The sequence below is a fragment of the Suncus etruscus genome, chromosome 8, assembly GCF_024139225.1.
Source record: "Suncus etruscus isolate mSunEtr1 chromosome 8, mSunEtr1.pri.cur, whole genome shotgun sequence".
NCBI classification, from domain to species: domain Eukaryota; kingdom Metazoa; phylum Chordata; class Mammalia; order Eulipotyphla; family Soricidae; genus Suncus; species Suncus etruscus.
In genome coordinates, this window is record NC_064855.1 from 86,663,035 (window position 1) to 86,683,985 (window position 20,951).

General features: G+C 33.0%; 1 protein-coding gene across 1 annotated transcript in view; it reads right to left on the reverse strand.

Moving 5' to 3' along the window:
* The window catches only part of KLHL1 (kelch like family member 1), a 317,531-nt gene extending 296,949 nt beyond the window's left edge, over positions 1-20,582 (reverse strand). The window contains exon 1 of the mRNA XM_049779031.1: positions 19,655-20,582. Within this exon, the coding sequence (XP_049634988.1) occupies positions 19,655-20,148 (494 nt within the window). The 5' untranslated portion in view covers positions 20,149-20,582. The remainder of the gene's footprint in view (positions 1-19,654) is intronic.
* Positions 20,583-20,951: the final 369 nt, after the last annotated feature.

Genomic DNA, 20,951 nt, shown 5'->3' on the forward strand with positions numbered 1-20,951 from the left:
CAAGGATGACAGGTTGTGATTATGTTGATCAAGCTATGTTCTATAAATCTAATGTGGAAGACTGTGAGAGAGGTTTTGCCCTTGATCTTGAAGCAACTAACAGCATTTTATAAACTGTTTGACAATATAATTCAGCAGATAACAATGAATTCCCTTGAGATCCTGAAAGTACTTTTCAATAAACAGTCATAAGAAATCATGATATTTAGTCTTATAGGCACAATAAATATGTACTTTGACAACCTATGTAAATCTAAGAATAGTTTTCCCAAGTTGAGTATACAGATAAAATGAGACCCAAATGACAATTTGTTTTGGGTCTTATGAGATCAAATGAAACATGTAATTAAATAATGCCCTTACTTCTTACTCTTGCAAATGGAAATAATTGTTACAAATCACTGGTTACAAAACACTTATGAATTCAAACATATTTCTAATGTGATGTGTTCTGTTCTATTCAAATAATTTATTACTCCAATAAGCTACTATTCTTACTCCTAAATTAATTCAGACTTTGATTTTGTAGTGTTGATTCCTCTGGAAAACCTTAGATTCATTTTGTTCACTTATGGCTAAAAAATGAACTATAATCTATAAAATACAAATAATTTTACTAAAGCTTACATATTTCAGAATTAAGAATCAAATTATGACAGAGTATTTAGTATTGAAATAATACATTTTGGAAATATATTTTAAATATATGCAAAATAGATGACCAGTAATACAATAAAATATTTAACAACTATATGGTAAATTCTAGTAAATCATTTTTATTTTTAAAATTTTAGGGGGACTGGCAAGCAATGCTCAGTTACTCTAGAAGTTTATCCTGGTATTTTTCAATCCTGATCAATGAATTTTGGGGCTGGCAATGTTATGCTATATGCTAGTAAGACCCTGTGATAATGTGTTTCTGGCCCACACCAGCATTCTTGGAGATACAAGGACTATATGATGGTGCAAAGGACTGTATAGTACAATGGAATTAACCAAATGTTTGCCAGGTAGTTATTCTATCTCCTGGGCTTAAATATACCTATCGTGATTGTGAAAAAAATTACTCATTGTTTTCATTATATGTCTGTTCTCTTCAAATAGGAGGACATCTTGCTATATGTGGCAATTGTAATTTGTAAGTAATACAAAGAAAATTTAATAAATTAATAAAATTCAATGTCTTGGTTATACTAATCACAATTTAAGGTCTTAATTTGCACATGCTGATATGGTGTATAGAATTAGATCATTCATATGAATAGTTTTAATATTACAGAAAGTTCTACCTTGTAGTGTAATATGTTTAAATGTTTTTCCTTATGAAAAGTTCTCAAGTAAATTATAACAAATGCATATATACCTTTTTGTCAAAACATAGCTCCATAGTCCAATATTATTAAAACAGACAGACTTAAATTATTTAAATAATTTTGTCACTCTCTAAAATTAAATTCCTTAGATAACTTGAAGATTGGAACTGGAGAAATATTATAGCTGGCAGGTCACTTGTTCTATACCTGGCACATCATATGGTTCCCTGAGTATCACAACAAGTGGTCTCTGATCACAGAGCCAGGAATAAGCTTTGTGAACTGTCAATTATAGTAGCAACCCCTCCCCGCCCCCCAAAAAAAGCACTCACACACAAGAGACAGAGAAAGAAGAAAAGATTAAAGAAAAAGGTTAGTGACAAAAGATAGAAAGATAATTACTAGAACAAGGTAAGGGAATTGAAGCATAGTAAGGATACACTCAGTACATCTTTAGTGTAAGAAATAGATTCATCTGTCCTATTAAAAGAGGCTTATCCAAAATAATGTATCTACCAACATGTCTCTTAAAATCAGTTCAAGTTGACTAATTCTGAATACCTAGATCATTCAGATATTGAATTTATGTGACTAAATTCTAGATAGTAGGAATACTTTAGAGAGAGGAAAAATTCTAGGAACAGCTATGTTGTATTTTCCTTTTATAGCCTGAAATACACTCTCCATTGTAATAAAAGTATATTCAGACAAATATTTTGACAAAGAGACTATGAGTTCTGCTTAATTAGGTAGAGTTTTTGAACAAGATTCAACATCATTTTATAATAAGAACTTTAAAATACACCTCAATATAATAAAGGCCAAACATGAAAAACCTGTTGCAAAACCATACTCAACTTTAAAAGTATTTCCTCTAGAATCAATTATAAGACATCTCTTAATTTTTGAATTTAAGTCTCTATTTGAATTAATTTGATTATTGTCAAATAATATAAAATCATATTTTATAACAGTTTTCTCATGGTATTTAATAAAGTTTAAATATGTAAAAATTTCAATCCAAGTATTTAGATTGATCTTCATCTCAAAAATACAGTATAAAGTTAGAAAGGATTATAAGTACATGACAAATAGAACTATATCTCATACTCAGAAGAGTTATACATATATATCCTAGCAATAAATTATGTCAATTTAATTTATTTTCATAATAAATCAATAATAAATAGTTTATCTGCCAATGACTAAAATTAGCAGTTGTAGTTGATTACAAAATTATATAGGTACTGAAACAAAAGCCATGTATAATTTTCCATTCAGATCAGAAGATATTATTTTTTGTTTTGGTTTGGGTTTCGACAACACCCAATAAAGCTCAAGGGTTGTTCCTGGACCTGCACTCATGAATTACTCATGGTGCTTGGGGACCATCTTGGTTGCCAGAGAATAAACCTAACTTGATTGCACACAAGGCATAAGCCTTACACACTGTATTATCACATTAGTCCATGAGATAATTTTACTTTAATAGGTAAAATCAGGTACATGTACATTGAAAATAAATGCAAAGAGAGATTCTGTGATCCTGTGGCATTAAAACTGAAGTATATTTCATCCAAAAGAAAATATACTGGGGCCGGAGAGATAGTGCAGCGGTAGGGCACTTGCCTTGCACGCGGCTGACCCAGGAAGGATCTGGTTCAATCCCAGGCGTTCCATATGGTATCCCAATCCAGGAGCGTTTTCTGAGCCCATAGCCAGGAGAAATCCCTGAGCATCATTGGGTGTGGCTCCAATACAAAACAAAACAAACAAACAAACAAAAAAAAAACAAAGAAAATATACTTCAGACAAGCTGGTGGATTGAATGAATATTGAATGATCGCTACTCTCCATTGTTCCATTTTTGTGTGTGATGTTATTCAAGTATGCTGAGTTTTAATAAATTATATTAAATTTATATAAGTATATAAATTATATTGTATATTATACATATTCTACAATTATTAAAAAAGGTGCAAAGCAATTGCACCAATACATTTACCAGAAAATTTATTCTAATGATCAGTTGTTCTTTTTAACACAATAAAATTGAATTCTTTATATAAAATTTTGTTTTATTTGTCATACCTACCTGTTTTAAGGGTTCACTTTTGATTCAGTGTTTAGGAGATCATTTTTCATAGTGCTTAAGGGACCATATGGGATTTTAAAGTTCAAACCTTGTTTTTCCATATGTAAGGCAAGCACCCTATTTGCTCTTCTTCTCTCCAGCCCTTGTGTATTTTTAAACTAATACAACTGATTAGCTAGACAATAAAATTTATAGCAAAATAGTTATAAAAAGAGTGAGCCTAATACTCAATCCTCAGTACAATTAAAAAGTTTCTTCCCTTTGTATAGGATTAAATACCTTGTTTTAAGCTACTGTTTCAATGTATCTTATACAATATTGATTTTGTGCTGCCAAAAGATAGATAACAAATCTCAGGAATGTTCAATACAATACTGCTGTCTCAGTAATTGATCTACTGTAAAGGCATCTGGCATATCAATGATATATCATTTACAGGACCAATGTTAAATACAGGAAGGTTGTGGAACTGTGATAGACTAAAAAGTATGTAAAGGGTCCCTAATTAAATAGATTATTTATTATTCTCATTATTATTAATTTTATGGCCATATACACAAGCTCTCCAATTAATTCTTGCTCTGTACTCAGGGATCATGACTGTTGGACTCTGGGGACCATATAAGGTGAAACAATTGGACCCTATCAGTTATGTACAAGGCAAGAGTCAATTCACTGAACTATCGCTAGAGTTGAGAAATGGAGAATAAAAATTTAAAAAAAATGTAAGAACCTTATATGAAAAGAACACAAGGAATTTTTCAGGCTTCATATTTGTCTGTTTGGTCTTATTAATGGATTTTAAATACTTACAATATTTTAGGTGTCACCTTTACTTTCTAATGTATTTTCATATTATACCACTTTCATTTTTGTATCCATATATTTGTCACTCTTTTCTTTTTACTTCTAGAAGTAATTTCCCTTTAAAATATGATTTCATTTTTGTTCAACACTCCAATAGTGCTCAAGGCTAATTGTTTATCTGTATCCAGGGATGACTCCTATCATTAATTAGGGGACTGTATGGAGTGCTTGGCATCAAACCCAGGTGAGCTGCATGCAAGGCAGCAGCATCCTAACAACTCTATTCTCTTTTCCACTGATTTATTTTTTAGTGTGAATATTTTAGGGCATACTAAAGTAAAGAAATAATAACTCATGTCTTACTATCATTTTTATAGATTTAATATGGTAATAAATCTCTAATAAAGAGTAGTTGAAAATGATAATTTGACGTTTTCTGAAAAGAATTTGATAAAGTTTATAGTGGTAACTAACAGAAATTTGGAGGCAAATGCTGTGCAAATGGGTCTTTTTTTTCCAATGCCATATATTTTATTGGAAGAAATGCTCTCCTATAACCCAACAGTTGGAATTTCAAAAGCATTTACAATTATATAATATAGTTCTAGTGAAACTAACAGATATTATAAAACATTTTTTATGAGGGGAGAATTTTTCTATCCATGCCCTTAACATATTATAATATCTCAGAGCAACTTTAATTTGGATTTTGACAATTTTTGCATAATTAGTAAAATAGTTGCTGTAAAAAGAAGCAAGAGTCAATTTGAAAAAATAAAGTGGAGTAATAGGAGAATATGTTCCCACATTCATTATCTAATCTGAATAAGAAAATATAAGTTAATGCAAATTGTTAAATGTATGACTGAATGAGAAAAATAGAAATAGTTATCTCCTGGGGCATACTGATAGACAGGTAGAGTTAGACTTGCAAATATGTTGCATATAGAGAGAGACACGATTTTGTCAAAAAACAGTACTTCTAATATCCAGAGAATTTGTACAATTTAGAGAAATATTCAGAGAATTATGTTTCAAATACTCTACATTTTCGGTTTGTTTTGGGGCTATGCTCAAGTTTCATTTTTATCTAGTTCTGCTCTTGTAAACTAATCCTAGATGGCTTGGGGGACTATATCAGACACCAGGAATAGAAACTGGATCAACTACATACACAACAAGCACAGTACCTACTGTAATATTGCTTCAGCACCCTATTATTTAATTTTTATTCAAAATAGGTGATAGATTATTATGCCAAATATTTTCAATAATAGTCTTGGTTCTTGTTATTATACAACATCATAGAAATATTTATTCTGTAAAGTTTTATGTTTGAGTGATTGCACAGTTGTTTTTTGCTAATGAAGTTTGATATGAAAACTATACAGAATTGAACATGATAAACTAAAGATTAAAGTTCTGTCTGAAGAGAGCATATGTACTATGGTATAAGTACTTTTAATATATTCTTAATGATTGTTTTTATGGAGCCCACTCCCTACATTTCTAGTTCATTTATTATGATTTACTTTTTTTTAATATACTCCAAGCACTTTCAAATACTTGCAGCAATTTTCCCAGTGACAATGCAGAAGTTGGCCTGATAAGTTTTGCAACTTTGTATAAACCAGTGAAACACATATTAAAGAGAAGTAAAGTATATATATATATATATATATATATATGTATATATATACATATATATACCATAAAGTAAAGTATATATATATATATCAATCATATTTTTCTTAGGTCACTCTTTTTATATAGGTATATATATCTTAGGTATATATATATACCATAAAGTAAAGTGTATATATATATATATATATATATATATATATATATATATATATATATATACCATAATCATATTTTTCTTAGGTCACTCTTTTTCTCCTATTTATTTATCAATTATTTTAATAAAATGTTTATGAAAGTATTATAATTTACAAAACTAGCAAACTAATTGAACTATTGAGCTAATGATCAATTTATATTTAATAAATTAATTGAATTATAGTAAGATACAAATACAAAGTTTTTTGTGATTGAATTTGTCATGCAAGCTCCAACACCCATTTCTTCACCAGTACTCAATTTTCTCCACTAGTATCCTAAGTTTTGCTCCTGTCCTGCCTGCCCTCTCCTCTGCTTGCCTCTATGGAAGACATTGAAGTCTCCATTCACCCAAGTATTTTTTTCTTTTTTTTCCCTTTTAGACATGTGATTTGCAATATTGTTGCTGAAGGTTTATCATGAATATCTCTTGCCCTCTTTTTAGCACATTGTTCTTCAGAGTGAACATTTCGGTATAATTGTCATAGTGGTCTCATCTCTGCTCTAACTTCAATCCTGCACTCTTTGTGGCAATCTTCCTACCATAAACCAGTTCTCTTAGACCAGGAGTCCTCAAACTATGGCCTATAGGCTACATGCTTCTCTTAGAGGACATTTATTCTGTCCACCCGATGTTTCTACATCTACTTCCTCTCCTGCTTTGATGATGCCTTGGCCTTGGCCCTCTGTGAGCATGTATGGGATGTGTGCTGCAGTCTCCAACTTCCCTCTTCTCTCCTAGTCTTACCATATATACTCAAGTATAAGCCGACCCAATTATAAGCCAACTCCTCCTAATTTTACCCATAAAACTGGGAAAACTTAGTGACTCAAGTTTAAGCCAAGGTGGAAAATGCAGCTGCTACTGGTAAATACCATAATTTCTGGCGTATAAGACAACTTTTGAAACAAAAAAAGTCAGCAGAAAACCGGGGGTCATCTTATACACCGACTATATCCCAAAAAACATATCGATATGCCACTAAACAAAAATCGTCTAGATATTGCCATCAAACGAATTTCCAACTCGATCCTGCACCAATCACTGCAAGGCTGCTAGGACCGCCTTTCTTTTTTTTTTTTTTTTTTTTTTTTTGGTTTTTGGGCCGCACCCGGTGATGCTCAGGGGTTACTCCTGGGTATGCGCTCAGAAGTCGCTCCTGGCTTGGGGGACCATATGGGACGCCGGGGGATCGAACCGCTGTCCATCCTAGGCTAGCGCAGGTAAGGCAGGCACCTTACCTTTAGCGCCACCGCCCGGCCCCTAGGACCGCCTTTCTAACTCAGCCAATCCAAGCAGGCAATCGATGCAGGCAAATTAGACAATGTTCTGTTCGGAATCTACACTGTCAAAAGCCTACTCAGATCGGCCGGAGTCAGAGAGGAAGTCTATGACAGTATAACCTTTGAACCTTTGCTTGTTATGATTGGCTCACTGTGGTACAGTTGCATCACAGGAACGTTCTGTCTTATACAGCGAATATAGGCCTAACTCTATGTTTTAACTGTAAAATTAGGGGGTTGTCTTATATGCTGGAAAATACGGTACCTAAAACAATTACAATAATTGAGGAATCAGTAAATAAATACATGGCTACTATAATTACAATATATGATTGTTTGATATACTATGTACCACTAACATACCACATTAACCCATAGTATTCAATGTCAACTTTAATAAAGTGAATAAACGATTTAAGATGGTAAATCTCTGTAAATAGTTAAAAATCCTAAATCTTTATACTCCTAAACCCCTGATTATTAGGAGTCAGGATTTATAAACATTTATTTATATGACTTTGCTGCCTTAAATGGGTTTTTCACTTAATTAAATGTGCCATTGAATATTGTTGGCTAAATAGTTCAGTGGCATACAATTCAGTTCAGACGCCCACCTCTTCAGAAGACGACTGGAGACAATGTGCATTTGATTCGGTTTGTGCGTATTGAATCAAATAATCTGTATGACCCAAGTATAAGCAGAGTTCTGGGTTTTCAACACAGATTTTCAATTTTAGTTCTCAAACTACAGTCCATGGAACACTATTATTCAGTTTCTTTTTTTTTTCTAAACTATAGTCCTGTCCTCTAATGATCTGAGATACAATGATCTGGCACCAAATTTAAAAATCTTGAAGACTCCTGTCTAGATTATGTCTTTTCTTTGAATTTTTATTGTGGCCAAAGTGTATTACAAATCTTACACAGTGATATTTAAGGTACACAGTGACAATAAATGAGGGCCTTTCCACCACCACTGTTCTCTTCCCTTCATCCATGTTCCCAAGCATATATCCCTTTTCTCCCTTCTTTATCCCCCAGAATGCTAGTGTAACTAAAAGCATATATGTTAGCACTAATGTAAACCATTTTTTTTCAGTTCCAGATATTTTTACTAGTAGTTTCTTAAAGGTTTAGAGTCAAAGGAGCACTGTAAAAACAATGTGAGAGTGGCAATTATCGTTTGCATGGGCCCACCAAAGTATGGGGGTCATGGAAAGGAAAAACTTTGGCCTAAGTATAGATCATGTTTTTGTCTTTAGTACTATTGCTATTCTACCTTTTTAAATATCCCACAAATGAGTACACTCATTCTATGAAAGATCAATTTTTTGGCCAGTATTTAAATCGTTCCAGTATTTTCCCAAGAAAATATAACCCAAATAACCCAATGTGGTTATTTTAAAATTGAAAATACAATTACATACAATAAAATATATAATCATATTATATATATTGCTAAGTAAATAAATTATGATATTTTAAAGAGACATTCAATGTAACTTGCATTTATTTTTAAAATAAGTACATTTTTATAGCATTTGAAAAATTGCAGTGGGCTTGATGCACTCACTAGACTTATTAATATCCATTTATGATACTGTCAAAGTTACAGACCAGGGAGATAAGTGTAAAGTTTGTCTAAGGTTTACAAGGACTGAACATTAAAAAATGTTAATTTTCTCTTAAGAGCATAATTTCTTTTACACTTTCCAATTCAGATACAAGACTTCTTAAAAGAATGAGAGTTTATAGGCATAGAATAATCTTACTCATGTATAGGATAGAAGAAAAATAAAAGATACTATGGTAATAATATCCAGAGACAAAAGAGATAGAGATAAAAAAAAGTTCAGTCCATGGTAGAAAGCTTAACCAAAAGTGGTGAATTAAGTTAGGGTGTGAATAGTCAGTGCACCTTGACAATGACCATTGGAACTTATCACTCTGGCAAGGATTGGGTGATGAAAGTGGATAAACTGATAATCTGTGTGCAAGTCACTGTGTCAAAAAGGGAGACAGAGAGAGACAAAGACAGAAACACAGATATTTAAAACTCTCCATATATGTATGTATATATATACATATATATAAATGTCTATATGAGTCTGCATGATCCTATGTTTTATTTAGAGAAAAAGATGACCTCAAATTATACAGAAAATAATTCCCAGAATTGAGAGACAGTCTTTAGAATACCTTCAATTTCATCACAAAAAGTATAACAAGGGCAAAATATGTAAGTTTTCTGCATTGGGGATCAACTAGATGCGGAAGTGAAGATTAAAGGGTTTTCTATAGCAAACAGTTATAAAATCTTGACAGACTAATTTTCTTCTTATTACAATGTCCAAGGATATATCCAACCAGCTTTTCTGCCTGACTAAAAAGAAGGGGCACATTCTAGTCAGAAAAGTCAGCATTAAAACTGATGAGGGCCTTCTGCTAATATACCACATTAGAAGTGAAGCCTATTCAATGACTATACATTCTATGAAAGCAAGTTTGAATCTCCACATAACTTCTAAGTATGACTTCCAGGCTTACTCCATTCGGAAGTTTGGCTAAATATGTAAGGTATCTCTTATAGCACACTAAGAAAGGGAAACAAGATGAATAACATCTAATCCAAAGAAGTCAATATGTTTCAAAACTCATCTTATATAATCATTCTATTGATTGTCTAAAAAGGAAATGGCCATCCTGTTACCTGTTGATATTTTTTTAGCTCAGATTATTAGTTATCTTTACCATAACACTAGGCATCCTCAGAACTTATGCCTTAGTGTTATTGAGTAGTATGAACTTAAAAAAAATAGGCAACCAAAGTTCCCTTACATTACTGAATATAGATAATGACATTTTCCAGTCAGATAGCATGAACTAAAGAGAATGTTAGTCAGTGAAGTTACCCTCCTACAGGACAGTCTGTACCCTCACCCAAGTAGCAGATAAGATAGGAAATGCACAATCAAAACACTGACAAAAGCAGAGCCAAGCAAGAATAACACATTAAAAGATGTAATGAAAACTAAAAACTTTCCAAATAAACAAAAGCTAAGGATCCTCATTCTACTCAGCAACCTTTTCTAACAAAGAATAGTTCTTCAATCTAAAATGAAAGTATACTCATATGGTAAAACCTACCAGGAAAGATAAAAATATAGTTATATATAACTAATAAAACCAGTTTAAATGTTAAAGAAAAGCATGTTTAAGATATACATTTTGATATTAAAAAATTAGAGTTTAGGGGCCACACCGGTGGTGCAGCAGTAGGATGTTTGCCATTCCTGAGGCTTGATCCCCTGGCTTCCCATATGGTCCTCCAAGCCAGGAGCGATTTCTGAGCACATATTCAGGAGTAACTCTGGAGCATCACGGGGTGTGACTCAAAAATCAAAACAAAACAAAACAAAACAAAAAAGTAGACTTTTAAAAAGCACACTAAAATAAACATTTAAAAACTTATATTACAAAAATATAAGAAACAATTATAATTCATAAACTATAATTATTTTGCTACAGAGCATTTTTAATTAAAAATATAGTGGTCAAGTTATAATGTGAAATGTGAGGTCAACAGACATGAAATGAAAATATAATTTCTTTATGCTATTCCAGCTGAGTCTCTGTCATATTAAATCATATGTTAAGGACAAAGGAATAGTAAAGGGATGAAGCATGTTTATCCTTTTGTTTTAATAACTTTTTAAAATAATATCTTTATTTAGGTACCATAATTACAAACATGTTTGTAGTCAGGTTTTAGTTATAAAAAAGAACACCCTCATTTACCAGTGCAAACTTCCCTCCAACAATGTCCCTCATCTCCTCTTCCCCCACCTCCTGTCTGCATTTGAGACATGTATTTTATTTCTCTCGCTCACTACCATTGTCATAATAGTTGTCAGTGTAGTTATTTCTCTAACTGTACTTACCACTCATGGAAAACATATTGTGGGCTGTTCCTTCCAGCCCTCATCTCTATTGTCTCTGGGTATTTTAACAATATTGATTTGAGCCAGAGAGATAGAGGTAAGGTGTTTGCCTTTCATGCAAAAGGTCATTGGTTCAAATCCTGGCATCTCCTATGGTCCCCTGTGCCTGCCAGGAGCGGTTTCTGAGTGTGGAGCCAGGAATAACCCTTGAGCACTGTCGCGTGTGACCCAAAAACCAACCAATCAACAAACAAACAAAAACAATATTGTCTTTTATTTTTCTTAAATCCCAGATACGAGAAGCCTACTATGTGTCTAAATCTCTCCCTTGGGTTTGTTTCACTTGGCAAAATAGTTTGCATGCCCATTCAAATATAGCAAAATTTCAGAACTTCATTTACCCTGACGGCTGCATATTTTCCATTCTGTATATGTGGCATGTGCATCCTTAACCTGGATACACAGCACTGTTTATTCTACTGAGCATCATCCCCAAGCATAAATTAATTTATGAACACCGAGTACTTCAGGTTTGGGATTCCCCAAATAAATATGTTAAAGCTATATTTTAATGTAAACTTACTATATTATAAAAGACAACGCTCCATCATAACTTTTACTTTAGGATGTTAAACTTTAAAGAGTTTACAGATATTCTTTGTTTCTATTTTTGGGAATATTGGAGGTTAAGTAACATCTGAAAATTTTCCCCTGAGCACTAGTAGGAATAATTCTTATCTTTGTGCTCATTCTTAGCAGTGCTCATGAAATTATATGTAATGTAAGAGATCAGTCCTGGGTTTACCACAAGCAGGACAAGCATCTTACCTCCTCTAGTACTTATTTCCTATTACTTGTCATTATCTTAGGTAGCATAATTTTTTATATCCGCTTGATTTAGAGTTCGGAATCTGATGTTGATTTTTATTTTTAGTATCGGTCATATACTTAGGTAACTATTAGAATATAAAGTAGTTTGAATTCTTTAAAACTAATTTCTAGCTTTTTTTTCTGCTACATTTTTTTTTGTTTGTTTTTTTGGGTCACACCCGGCGGTGCTCAGGGGTTACTCCTGGCTGTGTGCTCAGAAATAGCTCCTGGCAGGCATGCGGGACCATATGGGACACCAGGATTTGAACCAACCACCTTTGGTCCTGGATCGGCTGCTTGCAAGGCAAACACCGCTGTGCTATCTCTCCAGGCCCTCTGCTACAATTTTATGTCTGTACTTATTGATTGGCTTTGATCTCTATCATGGTTCATATTTATACATGTTGAAATATGCCGTTATGAGACATCTCTCTACCCATACCAATCTCTGTATTTTCTTTTTTTTTAATTTTCTTTAATCCAGGTCCAAGAGTTTTCCATTATTTGATAAATTCTCTTTTATTACTTTTCTTTATTACTTATTGTTTCAGGCAAAACTGTCTATCCCCTATTGTTTTAACTTAATCAAAACTGATATTTAGTTTTTCTCTTATGTGTATTTAATATAATTTTTGTATATTTTTAGAAGATAAAAATATGGGCATATTTATGTTACTTGAAATCCTTTATATCTACAACCATATTGATAACATTGAATCATATAATATTTATATTTAAATGTTTAAAATCCATCAGTGTATCTTCAATTGGAAAATATTCTTGTTTTTATAAATTTCTCTGCTTACATGTTATACTAGTATGTCAAATATAAGGTGACTGTCGAATTAGGAATACTCTTTAAATACTTCTAGAATAGACAGAATTTTATATTTATTTTCATAATAGTAGATTTTATACATGTATCTAACTATTTGGAAGTCAGTGATTTTTTATTCATATATTCAAAATTAAAAATTTAAAAAGCTTCTTTAAAAACAACTTTTCTTGTTATTTTATACTCTATAATATTTCAATAATAATCTAAAGACACTACAAAGACAATTATGATGAGAATCTGCTAAAAATAAAAATGTTATTATATTAAAACAAATACCTCTTGACATTTCATTGTTTAAAAATGATAAAATAAAGTATTTGTAATAGTGTACACCCTTCAAATTTTGTGATTGCAGACATAAATTGTTTTCTTATGCTTAAATAATGATATAAGTGCTGATTTTTATGAGGAAATGTTAATTATCATCCTAATGCATAAGGTCTTAGGGTTTAGTATCATAAACATGTGTAATAAGAAATTATACTGAAATATTTCCTCCTGAAATTTGGAATAATGGCACTTATGGATTGAAAGGCTGAATGTGTATTTATTATTGACTGAAACTGCCTTTATTAGGATTGAATATTCTTTGTTTATTATCCATAGTCACCATTTCTGAAGTAAGCTTTTTTAGTCAACAACATTCACAGGCTTATAATTAAAATTGGCTGTGCTAAAAATCATATACACATATTCTCTGCTCAAGATTTTCATCAATAATCTTGATTATCTTTTTATTACTTATAATCAACCATATATAATGTAACAGTTCTTTTAAAATAATAATTGACCTAAAATATCAAAGACAAATTTAATTCTACTAAAATTATTTGTGACCATCAATATTTTCTGCAAAGTTTTGAATAGTTTATTACATGTAGAAAAACCACCTGGAATAAAACTCAGTAGTAGATTGCATGTCTTGCATATGTGATACAATTGGTTAAATCCACCTGCCCTGTAAAATTGCAAAAAAACAAATAAGCTTGTTATAATGCCATTTAAATTATTATGAATATTCAAGAGCATTTTGATTTTATAAGTACTACAAATTATACAATTATCTTAGATGGCATATAAAATCAACAGAGCTTCATTACTCTGAGCAGTTTTTAAAGTGTCATGTATTTTTATCTCCTTAAAATTTTCTTAATTTTTAAGTATACTTATGTACAGGAATCAGGTTTCACACTTGCCAAGGCAGAGGCAGGAAGCACATATGAGGTGCTGGGTATCGAAACCAGCATTTTATAAGTTCACAGTCTATACCACAAGTGAATTACCCATTGCAATATCTCTTCACTCTTCAAGTAAGGTTTAATCTTCTATATGCTAAAAAAATACCTGACTGAGGTCTTACTAACTTCCATGAGATTTCAATTGTATAGACTTTCTTTCAATTGCACCTCTCTGTACAAATTGTTGTGATCTTCTGAAGCAAATTTTCTATCATAATACTCTCTTATGTATTCCTCAGTTAAGTTATTGTGCCCAGCTAAATGATTTCTACCTCTGGTTCATTATAAAGTAAAATGTCCTGAATGAAAAATGATCCAAGAAATAAGGCAGTGTATTTTATTGTCATTTTGACAAGTCACTTTGAACACTAAAGTCAAACATAGCTTCCACAAAGGGAATAAGTTTCTTTAGCATAATCTTAGTTGAAATTTCCCTACTTGTGTAATGGTTACTTATTTAGGAAGAAGGAAAGAAAGAGTTGGCAAAGTGATTTAATAAGAATTCTAAAGTCAGAGAGCAAGGATTAAAAGTCCAGCTGGTACAACTTGCAAGTTGAAATTCTGAAACAATTGATTCCTAGTTTATATCCTTCTTTTAATCTATGCACTCATTGTATTGAAGGAAACTTGCACTGGATTCTTATGGTGTGCTCTGATAGGAAAATATTCAATATAACTAGTTAGCATAGAAATAGCAAACATTATTAGCCACCTATCATTACAAAAACTTATTTGCACAATGGTATTTATTAAGTAGCTACATAAACTAACAGGAATATAATGATGACAAAAGAAAACTGGACAATAAGAGTTAACAACAAATGATACAGCCAGCAGACCCATATGGATGGTTACAAGGCCATAATGAGAAATTGAATAAAATCGAGAGACTATGTTGTACCATAAAATAAGGTTGAAAGTAAATATAAAATATAAAATGTTTTTCTGAAAGATACTTAAATGCTTCTCTGAAGGTGTAAATCTTTTATAGAAGACATATCAATGATGTACTGAAGTGAACTTAGAAGAGAGCGAAGAAGGAACATCTCTTTCTCTCTAAGAGGAGGAAAAACAAGCTTTAGATACCAAAAAAATAATAATATTCAAAATGGCACCATTTTTAATGGTGACATTGAATATTGTCACAGAGAATAATGGATATAAGATAGGCTATTCAAGACCTAGTTGGATATGGACAGTACAAAGTGTACTTAAAAAATGTCTGAGGAGCTGAAGTGATAGCACAGTGGTAGTTCCTTTACCTTGCATGTGGCTGACCCAGGACAGATCTCAGAGAGATTCCTTTGAGTCCCATATGGTTCCCCAAGCCTGGAGCTATTTCTAAGTGCATAGCCAGGAGTATCCCTTGAGACTCACCGGGTATTACCAAAAACAAACAGACAAAATGGAGGAATTGAGTCTAGAAAGAAGGTAGTGGATAAGGTTTTTACCTTGCACACACCCTATCTGCTTCAATCTCATGCACCACATATGGTATTTCAAACCAGAAAGGAAGGAGAAAGCCATTAGCACCATTGAGGGCAGTTCAAAAAATGAGTGAGCAAACAAACAAAATGGAAAAAAAATAAGAAATAAGAGTGAAGTGTAAAATTGTTTTTCTTTTATAATTTTCACTGATTTACTAATAGTGAGTAGTAGAAAAATTAACCCCAAAAGATGCAAAACATAGTTTCAGAAGTTGTATTTAAATATTAGACAATGAAGTCAGAGAAATGTGATGAGAAATTTTTGAAGAAGTGACAGACAGATATTTTAGAATACTGTGAACTATAGAAAAAAAAGGTAATGGTAAATGTGAGTTGGTTTCTTTGTGGCTTACACCACCTAAAATATAGTGAACTGTGCTCTAAGATACAGAAGCAGGTTGAAGAGTTGATTTGCAAACAATATGACTACATATATATATAATGCAAATTATAGAATATGCTTCTAACACCATATAATCAAATATATTATTGCTTGAAGAACTGGACAACTTGAATATAATCAGTTAAATATTACAGTATATCACCTATTCATATCACTGCAATTGCAAGAATATAAGTATTTATTTTAGTTTACTATTCATGGAGTTTTGGAAAATTGTACAGTAAATAGAATATAATATGCACACTAAAACGTATAAACATCTGATAGTTGTGGAATGAGGTACACTTTCAAAAAATTGAGTTTAAAGAAAAGAAAATGTAAATAATCAATATTACTGGTAATAAACTAATTGCTATTGAACTAAGAATTCTTAAAATTTTAACAATCAAGGCAGTAAATTAGTGATTGATATATATTTAGGGAACATTAAAATGTATTTGGTCAGTATTGTAGGTACAGATAAAAGTATTAATTTTCTTCTTTTTGCCCCAATTCAATTATTTTTTAGTAATAGATCTGTCTTCTGTCTTTCCTACGTTTTATTTCAAGTTCAGTTTGACCATTTAGAATTTTGATTTAACAGGTTGATTTCCTATGAGGACACCCTACTGATCTTTTAACAAGTTATAGCAATTTAACTACTAATATTCTAATACCATACTGACAACTAGTACAAGATAAAAGGAATACAGAGAAGATTAGAGAATACATAGAAAATGGGTTGTTCATGTTTTATAATATATGTTAAATGATAGACTATATGCCTTGGATGTTTGAGTGACTAGATTTGATCCAAATACTAATAATGAGATTAAGAATATTAATGTAACATAGAAGTCCATATTGATTAAGAGAAAATACCAAAAGTGAAATCACAATTTGGTAATTTATGAACCTATTTAACTAAAATTATTATGAAGAATTTAGATTGTTTATATTCATTGCTCATTTTAAATATCATATATTTTTCTAACTGACTTGTGCAAAGAATAATTTAATTCATTGATTTATATTTACATATAACTTTATAGTCAGTATTAAACTTTATATATGAAATGTCTTTTGAAAAGTTAACCTACTCTTACTGCATAATTAAACAATATTGATTACTTAAGTTACTAAGTTTAGTAAGTGGTTTCTATTGATGATGAATACAGAACCAATGTTCTATGACTTATAAAAACACCTATAAGTGTACTAAATTATTTAAGTGCTAAGTTGTTTTTTTCGAATGAATAGTTAAATTTATTCTATGAAAGTTCAAGCAGCATTGGATATCCACACCCACTTTCAATAAAATTAAAATAAAAATATTTAGAGATTTTGAGTGTTAATTAAAAAGGTAGAGTAAAATCAGAACTCTGTATAAAAAACCTCTCTATAAATATTCACATTCCAATAGAATTATAGCTTTTGCATAATTTTTAGAAATCTTACAACTTACAAACCTCTGTACACTAAAATGCTGAAGTATATACAAAAGTAAAAAAAAAACTTGAAGTTACAACATAATGGTCTTTTATCACTAAACTTTTATTTAATTTTTATGCCTATTAATTTGCAGCAATTTTTTAAATGCTCTTACTTTGTTGATATTCTTTAACTTATATTTAAGTCTTCAGAATTGTTCATCATGATTATAATTTAATTATTTACAAATACGTTTTTCTTAAGTAAACGTCCTTAAAATGGTCAAATGTTAATATTACCAGTAGTAATACATTTCAAGGTGATTTTAAGAGTGTAAGAATCTAAAATTACAAGCTGAGTTGCATAAATATAAGCTTCAGTAAGGCAATAATTATTAAATATTTAAGCTAATATATCTTTTAATTTCAAAGAAGTATTGGCAAATGTTTATCATTTACCAAAATGAGAAAGAAAAGGCATTTTATATTTATATATGTACTTAGATGAATTTGCTCTATGAATTCCAACAATATTAATGTTTTTATAACTTCATAGTACATAATGACACTCAAAATTGCATTAGGGTAAAATAACTTATGAAGCATTAACATCAACTAGTGAGAGATAAAGTTATACTTAAATCTCCCGTATCTGGACCATAGAAAATATTATCATATTTGATAATGATAACTTTTTGTTTGTTTGTTTGTTTTTTGGGCCACACCTGGTGGTGCTCAGGGGTTACTTCTGGCTGTCTACTCAGAAATAGCTCCTGGCAGGCACGGGGGACCATATGTGACACCAGGATTCGAACCAACCACCTTAGGTCCTGGATCGGCTGCTTGCAAGGCAAACACCGCTGTGCTATCTCTCCAGGCCCTTGATAATGATAACTTAAACTCCTTCATTACAATGATTTTACATGATTGAAATTTTTATTGAACTTCAAATTAAAATCCATATAACCTATATAATTAAAAATACCTTTGTATCCCTAACTTAATCTCAAAACCATTATTTAAAAATAACTGCATAATATTCTTATATTCATTAAATTTATGACTTAATCAACTATTAGATGCTTATTCAATCATTAAACATTTTACTTCCATATCTAATTTGTCATTAATATAGATTTAAATGTATTAGCATACTGATTATCATTTTCTGTTTCTCTTGTATTTCTTCTATAATATATTCTGATATCATATGAATCTAAAGTAAATCTTTCAAAGCCACATTATATGTTCAAACAAGTAACGACCTAGTGCAAAATAATAATGAATAGGAAAAATGTAAAATTATGCATTTAAACTCTATGATTTTCTATGTTTGAAGTCAAGTAATTCAATATAAAATATAACAAATTAATTATAAATATTTGTCTGCTATTAAATTTACACCATACCATGCACAGAAAAACAACTTAAGAAGGAAATCGGGAAAACTTTAAAGCAAAGGTGTTCAGCAACAGTTCAAATCCATTACCGAAGATGATAAAAGTGACCCACAAGTAGAACAGAAAGTTAAGTTGGCTACATTACAATAATGCTGTATGCCAAGGGGAGAAAATTGTAGGTAATATTGCTTTCCTGTGAGCTCCCTTTTCTTTTTCCAGTCCACTACTCTTTGAATATGAATTCAAGCAACAGGGAACCTAGATAACATGCTAAGCCAATTAGTAGTATAGTCAGGAGAGGAGATGCATTTGAATGGTGTATAAACACGTCATTCACAAGATATCTGAAAGACTGTTTCAAATCAGTAACAATGTCGAGAACCTTATCATTTCAAATCCATGAGAAATAATCTACCGGAAGATTTATCCAAATGTGTAGACGTTTATATTGTGACTGTAACTCTGAAAAAAAAAATACAAAAGAAAAAGCAACATGCTTGAAACCAATGGAAATTCACCAGCAAACTTTTAATGAGATTATAACTTGGGCAATCAAAAACTAAAACAAGCATCACCTCCAAAGAGCTGATACCCCTCAAGAGAATGTTTCACTCTGCTGCATTTTGTATTTAATACCTAGCAGGGAGCTCAAGGTAAAGGGTGAGTGAGGGGAGAGCATGTGTGGAAACTGGAGCATGTTTGGACGTAGCATGAGGACTTACTGTACCTGTGTCCATTTCCTTCACCTGTTGCCTGGCTCGGGTTGGCAGTCTCCACTTTGAGCTCCTGAAGCACCAGCCCTTTTTGGTGGGGTCCAGGGAAGTCCATGCCTGGAACCTCCTCTTCCTCGATGGACTCCACGTAGAACAGAGTCCTGGCAGGCTGTTGAGTGCCCTGTCCGGGTGGCCCTTGCAGCCTGGTCGCTACTGGCAGCAAGGTCCCGTTCAGTGGGTTGAAAGAAGAAGAGGACTGAGAAGAGGAAGAGGAGGAGGAGGAAGATGAAGAAGACTTCTTCCAGAAAGTCCCTATGCTGCTTTTTTCTTGCATTTTAAGCAAGCGGCTCTGGCTGGGTCCCCAATGCTCGAAACTGCCGCTGCCATCCTGCTGCAGACAGCTGCCCCCCGCCGGGCCTCCGGAGGATGGAGACGGGTGGCTGAAGAGTTTCCAGCGGAGTCGAAGGATGTGCTTCACGTCGAAGTCTTTTCGCCCAGAGCCTGACATGCTGAATGCCAATCTGGGGAAGGGATCGGAGGAGTTGACAGGAGGGTGAGTGGGAGAGAAGAAGGGGGGATCCAGGGGGTTGCAGCTGGAAGCAGCTGAGTCTCTGCAAGTGGAACCTGCCCGCTGCGCAACGCACCAGCCTGGAGGGAGCGCAGAAGGCAGCGCGGTGCGCTCTGCTGGGTCAAGTCTGTGACTCCGCTGCCAGGGGAGCCCACCAAGCCCTGAGCCCAGTAGAAACCTAGAGTCTGGAGCTGAAATCAACTTGGATCCAGGGCTGGTGGCTTGGAAAAGTAGGGTCCTCCTTGCCGCAAGCGATGCTCAAGGGAGGAAGGTTGGGACTCCCCAATGCTCCAGAGGAGTCAGCAGCTGGATACCCTTTCCTAGGATGTTCCAAGGCGCGCTATCTCAGCCGCGAAGGTGTCGGTTCTCTGTCCTTGCAGCTCAGCCAGAGTTCAGTGCCTGGAGAGCGCAGAGGTAGGAAGAGCGAGAGAGAGAGAAAACCCCAAGTCTCCTAGAAGCACACCCCCGCCTCCGGAGTCTTCGCGATGCACCTGCGCCCCTGCCTGTCTGTCCCTGGCTTTTCCAAAGATGCCCAAGGCAGCTTGCGAGGTGTCTAGGAGAAAGTCAATTGCCTTCCGCAAGGTGAACAGTTTTGGTTTTAAGAGAGTCAGTTTTGTGAAGGAGAGAGAGAAATATTCCACCCAAAAGAGAGACACGGAGGCACCAGGAAAAAAAGCCCGCCTGTGAAGCTGTCAAGGTCCTCACACTCCAATTTTCTCTCTGCTCAGCGCCTCCTCCTCCCC